At 38.8% G+C, this 15,312-nt stretch overlaps 1 protein-coding gene and 1 pseudogene across 1 annotated transcript in view; both read left to right on the top strand.

The window, feature by feature from the left end:
• The window catches only part of LOC135195046 (uncharacterized), a 45,976-nt gene extending 35,921 nt beyond the window's left edge, over window positions 1–10,055 (top strand). Inside the window, exons 7-8 of the mRNA XM_064221376.1 lie at window positions 5,556–5,712; window positions 6,869–10,055. Coding sequence (XP_064077446.1) covers window positions 5,556–5,712; window positions 6,869–7,029 — 318 coding nt within the window. The 3' untranslated portion in view covers window positions 7,030–10,055. The remainder of the gene's footprint in view (window positions 1–5,555; window positions 5,713–6,868) is intronic.
• A 4,035-nt stretch (window positions 10,056–14,090) lies between these two features.
• LOC135195515 (ubiquitin-like modifier-activating enzyme 1) overlaps window positions 14,091–15,312 on the top strand; it is a 139,275-nt pseudogene continuing 138,053 nt past the window's right edge.

Below are 15,312 nucleotides of genomic sequence, written 5' to 3'. Positions count from 1 at the left end.
GGGCGAACCAAAGGAAGGTAGTTCTTCTAACAAGGTTTGTCCAAGGGGAGAGGAATGTGAGAGCGGACAGATTGAGCAGGAGGTTCCAGGTCCTTCCCACAGATGGACATCCACTCAGAAGTCTGTCAGAGCCTTTGGCTCCTTTGGGGGAAGCCTCAAATAGATCTTTTCGCCACATTCCTCTCCAAGAGGATAGAAAACAATTTTGTGCCCTGGTGGAAGATCCCCGGGCTTATGCAACAGAGACGCCTTTCTCCTGGACTGGTCAGGGATAGAACGTTTTTACCACCTTTACGCTTTTCCCCCGTTCAAGATACTGGGGGAAGTAGTCAGAAAATTCGTGGCATCCGAAGGAACCAAGATGACTCTGATTGCTCCGTATTGGCCAGCTCAAATTTGGTTCACAGAGGTGATGGAATGGACGGTGGACTTCCCCAGATCTCTTCCAAACAGAATAGATCTGCTCAAACAACCCCACTTCGAGAGGTACCATCAAAATCTACCCGCTCTTGCTCTGACTGCCTTTCGACTATCGAAAGACTTGTCAGAGCGAGGGGTTTTTCCCCAGGGTTTTTCGCCAGGCAGCAAACGCAATTGCTAGAGCCGCAGATCATCTACTAGGCGAGTGTACCAATCGAAGTGGGAAGTTTTCAGAAACTGGTGCAGGTCGAAGAAGCTGTCCTCTTCCAGTACCTCTGTGACCGAAATTGCGGATTTCCTTCTGTTTCTTAGACAAAAGTCGCATCTCTCGGTACCGACCATTAAGGGGTACAGGAGTATGCTTTCAGCAGTCTTTAGAAACAGGGGATTAGATCTAACGAATGATAAGGATTTGCATGACCTCATTCGTTCCTTCGAAACATCAAAATCACTTGAACCTAAGGTTCCAAGCTGGAACTTAGATGTGGTTCTTAAATTTTTATCATCAGAGGAATTCGAACCACTTCACACTGCTTCGTTTCGTAACATCACTAGAAAGTGTTTGTTTCTGATGTCTCTGGCAACGGCAAAGAGAGTCAGTGAGTTGCACGCCCTTGAATCAAGAGTTGGCTTCAGAGGAGACTCTGCAATTTGTTCATTTCAGTCCCTTTTTCTTGCCAAAAATGAAAACCCTTCGAATCCCAGGCCCAGGAGCTTCGAAGTGAAAGGACTTTCTAGTTTGGTGGGCAGAGAGGCAGAAAGATCCCTTTGCCCAGTTAGAGCTCTAAAATTTTATTTGGACAAGAAGAAGCAGTTGGGGGGTTCGCAAAAAGGTCTTTGGTGCTCAGTGAAAACACCCCAAGAGAGCAATGTCCAAGAACGCCTTAGCCTTCTTTGTTAGAAGTGTTATTACAGAAGCTCATAAGAATTGTCCAGATGATTCTTTTAATCTTTTAAGAGTGAGAGCCCACGAAGTTAGGGCAATCGCAACCTCTGTGGCGTTCCAAAGAAATATGTCACTCAAGAACATTTTGGACGCAACTTATTGGAGATGCAACTCCGTGTTTGCATCACATTATTTAAAAGACGTGCGAGTTACGTATGATAAATGTTTTTCGTTAGGTCCGTTTGTGTCAGCACAGACGGTTCTGGGTAAAGGAGAAAGCACCAATCCTTAAATTGTGTACGTAACCCTCTTGTCGGATGTGTTCTCGTGTTTTCGGTGTATGGGAGTGTCAGTTGTCGCACAAGCGGCCTTCACTTCGCTTCATTTGAAAATCGAGGTAGTGACATCTGACTATTAGAGGGGTACAAAAAATTTTTTTTTATTTTTGTATGTATGAGTTTCGAGTTTGTGGTTGTTTGCTAAGAGTTTGGGGATAACTCTAGGCAATCTTAGAACTAACACGGGTTAGGATCGGGTGATCGGGATTGGTTGTGTGCTCCTTCCCTAAATAAATGAGTGTTGTCATATAAGCGGATGTGCTCCCATTGACAAACGCAGCGTTAGGTTCTGTCGAGTAAGTGGAGACCCCATCGACAGATCCACAAGAACTCTTGGCCACAGATCACTATCTCGCTAAGGCTCTTGAGATGAAGCAGACTCCTGGGCAGTAGCCACGAAGTCTTCCATCTAAGAAGGTAGGAACTAAGGTTTATTTATACCTACAACATATGTTGTTTACCTGTCTAGTCAGTTAGTTAGCTGTCTCTTGCCCTCCACCAAAGGGTGTCAATCAGCTATGTATATATCTGACAGGTAAGTTGAATGTATGAAAATGACATTGTTATGATACAATAAAGTTTCATACATACTTACCTGGCAGATATATACAATTGAAGACCCACCCAGCCTCCCCGCAGGAGACAGGTGAAGAGAGAATCTGATTAGAAAACGGGAATAGTTCCTAGTCCTGCCACCCAGAGCAGGGCGGTAGATCACCTGACCTACCTGTAGCGAGTGCCGCGAAATTTGAAATTCTGTCGGGAACGACGGAGTCTATAGCTATGTATATATCTGCCAGGTAAGTATGTATGAAACTTTATTGTATCATAACAATGTCATTTCTCTTAGCCCTAAATACCAAGAAGACAAGTGAATTTTTTGTGCATTGGAATCTCGCATCAGATTCAATGGAGACCCGGCAATGGGTTCTTGCCAGCATAGTATGTCGGGCAAAAGAAATAAATCCCTCTATTCCTGACGCAACGCTTTCAGAGAGAAGTTTAGTTGCCCAGGCAGGGTACTTACATTTTCATCTACAGAAGAAGATATGGTTTAAACGTTTGCCTACAGAGTCTTCGGGGTGCGATGAGGGCTCAAATGCTTCCCCAGAAGGTATTCAGAAGGATACAATAAGAGCTAGAAATCAGGGTTCCGCCCAATTTCAGCTCAGTCTCCTTCGACTTCCAGACTCCTTCCCTTCCTTCGGGCAAGGATAGGGAAGATTCTGCAACGAGGAACCTCATCAACATGTAAGAAGAGATCTCGTTAGCAAAAGAAGTGTCACGAAGGATCCTCCTCGGAGGAAGACTCTTCTCTCTCGTGTTGTTAGATATCCTGTCGTCTACTGGGTGTAGCTGACTAAAATCACCTCCCCTGGCCAGGGGCCAAAAGCTCAAAGGGGAAGAATTTCTTCCACCCTTCTCCAGTCTCCTGATAAACTATGTGGTTGTTCAGGACTCTCGGACAATGTAGCGCCAGCCAAGCGCCAAATGCCAATACAGGTGAAAAACGCCAGAGGCGGACAGTTCCACGGAACTCTGTCATGGTCGGATACTGAGAAGGAGCGGGCCTCCAACCTGGCGCAAATGCGCCAGAGGCGAACAAATCGGACAGATATAAGAGTGTCCGATGTGGACATCGTCAGACAGCCTAGAGACTCTTCCAAGCTCGAAGCTCCAGCAAGTGTGGAGGAGCCAAGCCAGGCGCGAGGTGCCAGCCAGGCTCTAGGAGCCAGCCAGGCTCTAGGAGCCAGCCAGGCTCTAGGAGCCAGCCAGGCTCTAGGAGCCAGCCAGGCTCTAGGAGCCAGCCAGGCTCTAGGAGCCAGCCAGGCTCTAGGAGCCAGCCAGGCTCTAGAAGCCAGCCAGGCGCCATCCAGGTGCCAGGCTCCTTCAAGGCTAGGCTCCAGTCAGGATTGAGGATCCATCCAGACGCAAGGCTCCTTCCAGTAAAGAGAAACCTAAAGCTCTGTCATGTAAGAGGGCTAGTCCCCATTGATAGATACAGGTAAGGCTCTGCCATGTAAGTGGGTCAGCCCCCATTGGCACGATCCGAGAAGGCTCTGTCGTGTAAGCGGGCTAGCCCCCATTGACATGATCCAGAAGGGTTTGTCAGTCATAGGTCCCTACCTCGCTGAAACTCTTGAGGCATGCAGACTCATAGACAGTAATCATGAAGTCTTCTGCCAGGCTCCAGGTGCCTTCCAGGCGCAAGGCACCAGCCAGACGCAAGGCTCCAGCCAGGCGCGAGGCGCTAGCCAGGAAGGAGGAGCCAATCAGGCACCAGCCAGGCGCTAGGCGCCAGCCAGGCGCAAGGCGCCATCTAGGCGCGAGGCTCCAGCCAGGCTCTAGGCGCCATTCAGGCGCAAGGCTCCAGCCAGGCGCGAGGCGCTAGACAGGCGCTAGGCGCCTGCCAAGCGCTAGCCAGGCTCCAGGCTTCACCCAGAAGAGATCTATATCAAAGAACGCCCTGGCCTTCTTTGAGACATTGTGATCTCCTAAGCACTTGATAAGTGCATTGATGATTCCTTCAAACAGCTGAGAAATTAAAAGCGCATGAAGTGCGAGCTTTTCCGAATTCTTGTTCTTTCCCTAACAATATGTCATAAGGACATATTAGCTCACATACGGGAGACGCAACTCCTGTGTTGACTTCCCATTATCCGAAGGATGTCAAGATAACCTTCGAGGGATCCTTCTCTCTTGGTTGATACGTGTCTGCGGATACATTGCTGGGATAGGGAGCAGATACTGATCCTTAACTAGTGAGTTAAATTTTATTTAACGTCGTGTTTTTTCTTTGGGTTGTTTGAAAGGAGTTTGTAGATAACTCTTTTCAACTTAAGCACTAACCCTCGTGTTAGGATCAGGTGATCGGGATCGGTGTTGTGCTCCTTAATTATGCCACTAGGCATAGGCATATTGTCATGTAAGAGGCTCTGTCGAGTAAATGGATAAGACCCCATCGACAGACCCACAAGAACTCTTAGCCATAGGTCACATCCTCGCTGAGGCTCTTGAGGCGAAGCAGATTCCTAGGCATTAGCCATGGAGGCTTCCGCCTGATCAAGATAGTGGAACCAAGGTTTTATTTATTTATTACCTACAACATATGTTGTTTACCTGTCTATTCAGTAAATAGTTGTCTCTTTCCCACCACCAAGGGTGTCAATCAGCTAAGTATATATCTGCTGGGTAAGTTCCATGTACAAAAATGATATTGTTAAGATACAATAAAGTTTGTACATACTTACCTGGCAGATATATACGATTGATGGCACCCAACCTCCCTCAGGAGACAGGTGGAAGAGAAAATCTGGTTCTAGAACGGTAATCGTTCCTATTCCTGCCACCCAGCGGCAGGGGCGGTAGATCACCTGACCTACCTGCAGCGTGTGCCGCGAAATTCGAATTTCTGTCGGGGACGACGGAGTCTATAGCTAAGTATATATCTGCGGGTAAGTATGTACAAAACTTTATTGTATCTTAACAATATCATTTTTGTTCCTAATTTTGTTAAGGGTACGTATTTAGATTTTCTTGTAAGATATAGAATTTCTTGATAGCTCATTAAGAACGTGTATATTGGACAGTTTAAAAGATGTTTTGTATCTGGCTGAATGACATTTTGATTGCTATAAGTAAGTTTTAACTGTAATGGAATATTGTATTAACAATGTATCTGGCAATCAAATTTGTGATAAGTAGATTTTTTTTTAAATGACAATATTAACTTGGTTATTTTTTAAGTAATGATATTAAAAGGTTTTAAATCATATAGCTCATGGCAAAACAGCTTATTTAATGAGAAAAATAGCTAGAGAAATTCCTATCAATATATACTAGTATATTGTTCCGGGTTTTAAAGTTACCTAAATGAACTTTTTGTAAATCCATGCGTTTCTGTTTTGCAGACACGAGAAGGGGCTCTGTATCAAGAGCACAGAGATGTTGTTACAATCAGCGAATGGACTGATCGTATATATCAAAATACTCCGTTGGAGCACATAATTACAAATGTTGTCAGTGGTCGAAAGATGAGAATACAGAAATACAACCTTGTGGACACTGGTAAGTTTGTACCTGTATATTTCTGCTCCTATATTTATATTTTTATTTGACTAGTCATTGTTAACACTATAGGTATTAGTAGTAGTATCTGAGTGGATTTTGTCATCTCCATACCAGACATAAGATTTTTAATATACATTACTCATGCAGTCCACAGTAGGCATTACTTAAGGTTCTTTGCAGTGTCCCATCAGACCTTAGCTGCAATCCCTATCATTCCCTGAACTGTACCTCCATTCATATTCTCTTTTTCTTCCATCTTACTTTCCATTGTCTCCTAACAACTGATTCTTATGCAACTGCGAGGTTTTCCTCCTGCTACACCTTGTAAATCTTTCTACTCTCAATTTCCATTTCAGCGCTGAATGACCTCAAGGTCTCGGCGCTTTTCCATTGGCCTCGATCCTATATGTATTCTGTTTTACTCATTAATATGCATTAATTTGTTTATTAAGTATGTCATTGTGAATTGCTACACCCCCAAATGTAGACATTCTCATTAAGAAACTGTTGATGGATAGCACAAGCAGTGGAACTCCAGGTTCATTTCATTCCTATACGTAGTCACAGATAGCCCTTCCTGAAAAGATAGTTTTGGCAAGAGTAGATAACTTAGAAAACCTCTCACTTATGTCAGCTTCCAAATCAGTAACAATTCTTATCTAGTGAGAGTTGTCAAACCATGCCATATTACTGCATACCTTTTTGATCATGTGTTACTGGCTAACCCCAGACCAAGGAAATTTTTATGGTGGAATGAAGTCTCATCCAGCAATAAATATCCACCCTCTTATAGATCATGAGTTTGTCTAATTTAGACAGCTTATTATTTTATGAGGGAGGAAATAATTTGTTTTATCACAAACCCTCATTCATGTGCTATGAACAAATAACATATCTTGGGTTTGCATGAAAATTTTTTTTTATAACTTAATTTTATCATCACAAATCTTCAGCCATATTAGGCTTTTCATTTATGGACTCAGATTGAGGGGTCTTTATGACTTGATGGGTATTTTATTATAAGGTACCCATTTTATATTGAAATTCGTATTTAGTGTCTTTTGGAACACTGGTTTTATGTAACTTGTAGATTGATCAGCAGCATGCATTTATTCTACGTTGATATCAAAGTATAAATTTAACTTTCTTCCAGTGGTATGGAATCCTTGGATAGAAAAAGCCAAAGAGATTCCTGACTTTGGTGAAGAAGAATTCCCAAACCTGGTGTGTGTGGAAGCTGGTCATGTATCGACACCAGTCATCCTCCCACCTGGTACTGTGTTTGAAGCCAGCCAGATTCTACAGGTCATGTAGAAGTTGATTATAACCAGTTTTAGTCAAGTCCATAACATTTTCTTTTCCAAGATTTATTGGTCATTAAGCTAAGGAGTTAAATAGGAAGTAAATGGGCACACACAACGATTAAACTTCATACATCTATGGATTTGGCAAGGAAACAGGATTACATGAGAATGTCCATCATTATAGAATGCATGGAATGAAAAGATTGTGTACAGAAGCCTTTTATTGTGGAAAGCTATGTACTGTATTAAGAAAGTTAGTGGACATGAAAGTTGTAATTTAATATCTTAAATTTGGTAAGTGTGTAGATCATGAGATATAAGTGAAATTGTTACAAGTGGCTTGATTTACTATTTTAGTTCAGCAAATATTTGATGTTAAGAGACATTGCATTAATTATGCAAGCATTTACTCCAGATAATGTAGTACTGACTTATGACTTTTGGTCATTTATCATAATTCAGTTTATTATGAGTGTTAGAGATTTGTTTTAAATCTCCAGTGGTTCAAGACTTCTCATAGAATTTAGTGTTTCTATTCATGAAAATACCTAATGGTGCTATGAGTGTTGTGGGAACTGGGGAGCATAGTTATAGTCATCAGACAACATTGCATCGAATGCTGTTATCGTGCACTTGACTGACCATACTCTCAACCATTTCATCATCGCCAGTTTTTAAAATTATGAAACTTTCTGAACTCTTTTTGTTCGGGTAACAGATATAATGATTAGTTTGAGAAAATGCATTTCCAGTTAAATTACTAGTTAGAATTTGATCTCACCTATAGCATTTAAGACTTGTGAATAGAATTGCATGCACAAGCACTTTCATGTGACCTGATCCGAAGCATTTTGTCATGGTTGTGTTGCTGTTTTCATTATTATAATATTATCATTATTATTATTATTATTATTATTACCTTGTATCCCAGTTACAAAAAGCCAAAGTTTATGAATCAAGATGAAGACAGGGTGATTAATTCTAAATATTTGTATTATATAGATTGTTGTAGTTTATGATACCGTAGTCAGGAATTGCTTTGCGCATTCTGTGATGGTGCATAACAAAAAAAGTGTGCTAGAGGGTTGCTAACTTGTTTTGTGGAGTAGAGGATATTGTAGAAGTTTGTAGTGTACTTTTTTGAGCTTTCTAATATTGTTAATACCCAGGGTAGGTATATCTAAAATACGGATTGTAAGCAAATATGACAATGCCAAACTCAATTTCAGGTTCTCTTTCTCAGAAACCTATTTGTGATTGGTTTTAAGCTTAGGTTATGTATTGAAATGGTTTCTAAGCTTGTGATATTTTAGATCCTGAATCTTGCGGACCTGGGTAGCATGTGGCTTTCCTATTCCTTTTTAAGGATGGAAATACAGTTTGGGAAAATAGCATTTGTAGTGTTCATGTGTGAAGACTTTTATACTGAAGTTCAGACCAATGTTCAGACTGGCTTGTGTTACTTTTTATGAAGATTTTTTTTTATTCTGTACAAGATATTTTATAATGTTGGACTACTTCCCACTTTAGCATAATTAATTTTACAGCCCATTTTTATTTTTGTTTGAAAGGTTGTTATTAAATAGTAATTCTATTACTGAAATATGAAATACTCAATAGATTGAAAGTCTTGATCTTATTTCCAGTCTTACAAGTTAATTGACTTGTTTAAAACAGAGTATACCATTCTGTAGCTAAGTTGAATAGCAGTTAAATGTACAAATAAACTATATTAGTGAAATTAAGATTGCAAAGCACAAATTGTTCCCTACCTTTTATTTTACACAGACATTTAGCTTCAACTTAATTATGAAAGTTGATACAATGAACCTGTAATGAGCTTTGCTTTAATGTCTTTAGCATTCCTGTTTTTCACTTAGAAATTTTCTTCTATGTGTAAGTTATTTTTCTACTTATGAAACGTGTAGTATTTCCTACATTGAAAAATTTATTTAGTGATTTTGATTACCAAAGCCTCAATAATTCCATAATATGGAGCAGAGTTTTTATAGTAATTTTAAACAAATTGAATAATCTCAACTTTGTAGACTGCTACTTCAGTATTGTACTGTACTAGCTACTATCAGAGTAAGGTTAAAAGAAATTTTGATCCTAAAACCGGAGGTAAACACATTTTTTTACTTATTTATTTGCAGTTTTAAGGGACCTAAGAAATATTGAGGTACATTGTCAGTAATGGGGTTTTGTATTTCAGTTTTTAATTTTTTTTTCTTTGGATATCAATGAAAAGTAGTCATTATGAACTTAGTTCACATGATTTTCGTGATTTATATGGTGTAGAATTTTGCCTTTAGGTGAATAGCTATTTAAATATAAAACAAGACATCATTTTGTTAATGCAAGGAATTTATGTCCGGTATACATATTGATCTTGCAACCATGGTATAGGCTTTATAGCACTGTAGAGTAAGAAATGGTTAACACTTTAGGTGCTTTATAGTATCTAAAAGACTGTACTCATTCTCTAGCATACGTTAGTTAATAAATTTAGATGAATGAATGCCATTGTTTACCCGAGGTTTTTAAGTCATCTTACAACTGCCATTGTCCTCTTAACAGCCTCTCCTTTTCCCGGTTTTATTTATCTAGCAGTAAAACTATTAAGTTGTTAAGAACTGAAGTGATAAATATATTATATTGAAAAATAAAAATGTGAACATACATTTTATGGAAGCAGCAAAGGATTCAGTCACTGATGAACATAGAACTTGTAAGGTGTATATTGTATGCTTTTGATTGAGACCAGTTTATTAGTACCTATATTAAAAGCAGTGTATGGTACCATTATAACATTTTCTATAGTGTTCAGGCTTATGCTTTAAAAGTATTAAATTGAAGTGGTGTATGATTCACCTTTTAAGATTTAAGAGAATTATAAAGTTTTGTGAATTTTATTTTTTGCACCTAGTTAAGGACAAATTTTTCAGTTTGTGGACGATAATTGATAACAAAATTTTGGAATTGTTAATGGTTGTTTCATACACAGTTAGCTAATAAATAAAAAGTCATATACAATTTTAAGGCATTTGAATTCCTAACTGGGCTCAGAATATGTATTTTGGTAGGGGTTTTATTATCTTTGGGACAATATGACTGAGCCCTAGTTTCCAACTGTATGGAAGGACTGACTGCAGAAGTGCCAAACAGAGTATAATAGTTGTAGATGGTTTGGCATTTTGTCAATTTCTTTGTTCTGTTTTATGAATGGTACTATATACAACTGGTAGTACTGTAGTGCTTGCTCAGTTATGGTGGTCTTTTCTGTGCCATTTTTCATTCCTTCATCTACACGGGTGCTATTTTGGTGAACTCTGATATATTGTGGAGTATTCCCAAAACATGAAGGGCTCAGCCTTATAGATCATGAAATGTCATTTAAGCTACCTCATAATAACATAGAGGGTGCACATGAGTTGGGGTATCTGTGTACCTCACAATTTTTTTTTTTATTGTGAGTTGGTATAAAAAGAACACAGAGCCAAAAATTGGAGCAAGTTTAAATAAGACAGCTAAGTAAAAAAGAAGCTGAAGAGCAGATAAGAGGTGAAAAGTCAAAAGCAATGAAGCTGGGTCCAAAGGGATGTAGCTAAGAACTTTAATGCCATGCCCCAATATGGCAAACAAGACGCTTTCCCCTGTGGTCCCAAATAGGTAGGAAATGGATGCAATCCAAAGAAAAAAAAGAAATGCAACTGGGGCCTCACCTATACTATGCAAGTTTGTATTGTTGTTCGGCCTGCTTTTAATGGATTGTTGACCCACAAGACAACAGGTGCATCTCTCCCACCCTCTTACACTATCTCATCTCTGTAGGCACTTCTGTCCAAGTTATAAATGATCTGCCACACTTGTGGTTCTTATTTTTCGGCTGCTCGTCTAGCCTCTTTTTCAGTGTGGCCATATTTCGACAAGTGGTGATACCTTTCTAAACTTTTAATTTTGATAATTTGTTCCAAGGGCTACAGTACATCTCAGAGTGCGGGCTTGACTTAGGTTTTGCAGCACCTTCCTGGTTGAGCTTCTGAGTCCGTCAGGCCTGTAGCTTTTCTTGACTCTTTAAGGATGTTTTGAACCACCTTGGACTTCTTTATGTCTTGTTAAACTCTGGTATTTGCGAAGTGTTCCCCTTCTGTTCCTGGTCCTTAAACTCTGGTATTTGCTAAGTGTTCCCCTTCTGTTCCTGGTCCTTGATTTGCCTCCCTATTGCCTATGGGTTGGTAGCTGGACACATTCTGACATTTTGAGTGGTTCCCCATTTTGCTTTTCTTGCTAATCAAATTCTTGGAATAATTAATGCAGGGACAAATATAGGTAGTAATGAAACGCTATTTAAAAGTATTGACAATTGAAGAAATGAGCAATTCCAAAACCTCCATTATCGAAGTGTTTTATGTGAAAGGTGACTAGCAAATAATCCCAATAACTTGAATACCAAATCAGAGACAGAGACAACCCAGAAATCATGCAGTCTCAACTATGAGATTAAGTCTCAGCCTCTTTATAAGCAAAACCAGTTTGGTAAGGATACTCTGTTTTTTACTTTTAAATTTCCACTATCATAAAGTCCTTTAATCCTCTAGAAGCAAAGGAATCGTAGGAACTAAACTGGGTTTGGAAGTTATGAAAGGATTGTGTTGTTAGGTGATTTAGATGCAAAAGTATGTGATAGATTATTTATCCTGTAGTTATGTTATATTGTTCCTTGAGGAAAAAGCAGCCGATTGGACTTAGTCGGAAATGGCTGCTTAAACAAATAATAATAATAATCCTTGAGGAAAGGTGAGTGGAGGGTTTTCATTAATGTTTGGGATCGCCTCAGTGGCGTGTTTGGTATGGTGTTGGCGTTCCACCTCGGTGGTCGCGGGTTCGATTCTCTGCCATTCCATTGAGGAGTGAGAGATGTGTATTTCTAATGATAAAAGGTCACTCTCAACGTGGTTCGGAAGTCACGTAAAGCCGTTGGTCCCGTTGCTGAATAACCACCAAACAATGTTTCGAAAAGCAGACATGTAGTAAGAGCAGGAAATATGGTTATGCATACCCTATCATTAATCATCCATACGTACCTCAGTTGGCGTGATTGGTATGGTATTGGTCTGCCACCCTAGATGGTTGCTAGTTCGATTCTCGGGCATTTCATTGAGGGGTCAGAGATGTGTATTTCTGGTGATAGAAATTCACTCTCAACGTTGTTCAGAAGCCACGTAAAGCCATTGGTCCTGTTGCTGAATAACCTTTGGTTCAATGTAACGTAAAAACACCATACAAACAACATACGCCCAATTGGAGAAAGACATTTAATCATTTACTTAAATTTATTTTGCGTGGCACATGTGTTTATGTAGATAATTACTGTAGAATTGACGAAATGATACCAATAAGATGATCTCCCATTCATACTTTTTAAGCAAAGCAGGGACAACAGGAAGTAAATGAAAGTAACAAAAATTTTTAATGCTGTTTCAGCACTTTTTTAGGCAAAAATAATTTTCCTGAAAAATTTGTTTATATAACGCTGAAGTACTCTGTACCTTCATCTTTTATTCAATGAATATACTAAACCACTGCTGGTCTTCCACAGTGACCTCACATCTAATAAGTCTGCTGAAAACTGTAATGTTTGTAAGTACCTGGTTCTCAAACTAGGATATTTTTAAGAAAACTTAGGGAAGAGAAAATGGTGATGAAAAAGACTCAAATTGGGTAAATAGCAGAGTTAATTAAAGATTGAGAGCATTCACGACGGAGGAGAATAGTGCAGTATGTGTAGGGGTCGACAAACTGCAGATGAGGCTTCTGTACAGGTATGTGAAGTAGTTAATGTTATTGAAGGTTTCTGCCCAGTTCATCCAGAATTTAAGCGCCTCAGCGGCGTGGTTGGTATGGTATTAGCGTCCTACCTCGGTGGTCGCGGGTTCGATTCTCGGCCATTCCATTGAGGAGCGAGAGATGTGTATTTCTGGTGATAGAAGTTCACTTTCGACGTGGTTCGGAAGTCACGTAAAGCCGTTGGTCCCGTTGCTGAATAACCACTGGTTCCATGCAACGTAAAAGCACCATACAAACAAACAAAATAACATCCAGAATTTAAAGTTTAAGGATGAAAGTGGCAATGACCATTGAATATATAATAACCTAACTTTTAAATACCTTTCCAATAATACAACACAGTTATTGTCACCATGAAAACGGCATTCTCATCATGTGCATGTCATACATTTTTTGTTATTCTCATTGCCATTTTATTGCCTGTAGTATTCCTTATTGTTATTATTTGAGGCGTCCAGCGCTAAAACCCACTCACCACATTTTTAAAAAATGGAGAAAAAGGCCTTTAAATGTGTAAATTTAAAAAGGTCATAACTTTTATTTTTCAAGGTATTTTCTTCAGGTTGAATTTTTGTAATGTTTAGGACCCCAAAAATATAATGTTATATATGAACAAAAAATTAGACTGTGCACAATTTGATTGACTGATTGATTGTACAATTGATGAGCAAAACTAATGCTGATATTTACAAAAGTACAGATCATATAATGCAAAATTGAACCATATTATCATCATCAAAATATACACTCACTTACACCATTCGAAAGGGGAAACTAAGGGAATTCCAGATGTAAGATAAAATGCATTTCTCAAATTTGTGGTGAGTTTAGCACTAGACGCCTCATTTCATCATCAGTATGTTTAGGGATACAAACACGTTATGCCCTAGAAAATGCAGAGAGAAATTGTTGTTGGTTAACTGTTTACGCTAAATTTAGATTTATTATTCCTATTAATTTACTAAAAAGAAAAGAAATTAATTTCGTTCCTCGGACAATTGTATGGTAGGTATTATTAATCAGAAGTAGCAACCGCAGTCGCGTATATTTTTTAATTTAGAACGATGAAAAATTAAACATTTTAATGTCTTCCATGTTTTTTGCAGTATTTTCTTCTCTCTTAAATTATTCCCTTATCATATAGAAATTTTCTTGCCGGTAAAAAAAATACTTCATAATTCTTGCCTCTGTTAAATGAAAAAGTAAATGAAGGAAATTAATTGATAGTTGGCAACGTTGCACCCAAATTACAGTTACTCATTTCCATTACCGGACCCAAGAGTAACTTGGAGGTATGTAGTTACATTGTTTCTGTGTTACTTAATAAACAGGCGAGATAGTAAGTAAATGTTTTACTATATATGTATATGACAATTTTAAAAATAATTGTGTACTAGGCTATACAATACGTGCATATGAAAAAGTTTTATTTTTGATTTTGTATGAAGGGATAGGCTAGCTACCTAGCCTAGAACTACTCTAGCCTTCACAGGATGAGGGTTTCTGTTGTAAGTGTAATAAATTATAGTACCTATATACTATGTAGAGGTCTCGAGGTGTTGCTTCGACGGCCGCTGGTTCTTGACTACATAATGTCTATCCTGGGCTACAGGACGTGTTAAAATACATTTTTCGGTTTTCGGAAAGGTGGTTGCGCTACGGTATGGGCCGGCCATTCGGTACTATTTTACCCTAAACTAGAATGTAGCTAGTACCTAATACGTCAAGATAATACATGTAGGTAGTTCATGCATATACCTAGTCTACGCAGTAATACTATCATAATAGAAAAATGCTTTAAGTACAAAAATGTATTAAGGTCAATTTAAGGGATGCTAGGTAACCTGACTTAACCTTGGCTTCTGGGTCCTTGCCTACCCCCTCCTCCCTAACCTGTCCTGGGAGTCGTTAGTAAATACTTGAGGTCTTAAAGTTTTAATGGGTTGAAAATGGTAGGTAGCTATTATGTTAAAAAATAAAAACAGTAGCACAAGAATACCACATACAAAAAATGCTTGACACCACCCAATTTTGGCCCGTGCCAAAACACTTGTAGACTTAGAAAATGATGCAAGACTTTATGGTATATTTCCATTAGTGAATACTTACTATATTATTGCCAATCACTGCTTTTATGAATATTTTTCTTTATATTGTACTATTTGGGAGCAATTTTTGATTAGTAATATTCTTGGTCGTCTCTCTTACCGTGATGGATTCTGCTGTGACATCTTAGGTAGAGGATAGTGTATGGCATCAGTTAGCCTAGTTGGGTCAGTATGATGTTGAGCTATCAATGTCAGTGTTAATGTAAAGTGAAACAAAATCTTCATTGTTAACACATTTGTTAAGTAATTTGAAGGGTATTGTTGTACGCATTATCCACCTATACAATGAACAGTATCCTTCATATTTTTATTTTTTTAGCATAGACCATTTTGCT

Source organism: Macrobrachium nipponense, chromosome 20, assembly GCF_015104395.2.
Source record: "Macrobrachium nipponense isolate FS-2020 chromosome 20, ASM1510439v2, whole genome shotgun sequence".
NCBI classification, from domain to species: Eukaryota; Metazoa; Arthropoda; class Malacostraca; order Decapoda; family Palaemonidae; genus Macrobrachium; species Macrobrachium nipponense.
This window is presented reverse-complemented; position numbering and strand designations above follow the sequence as displayed.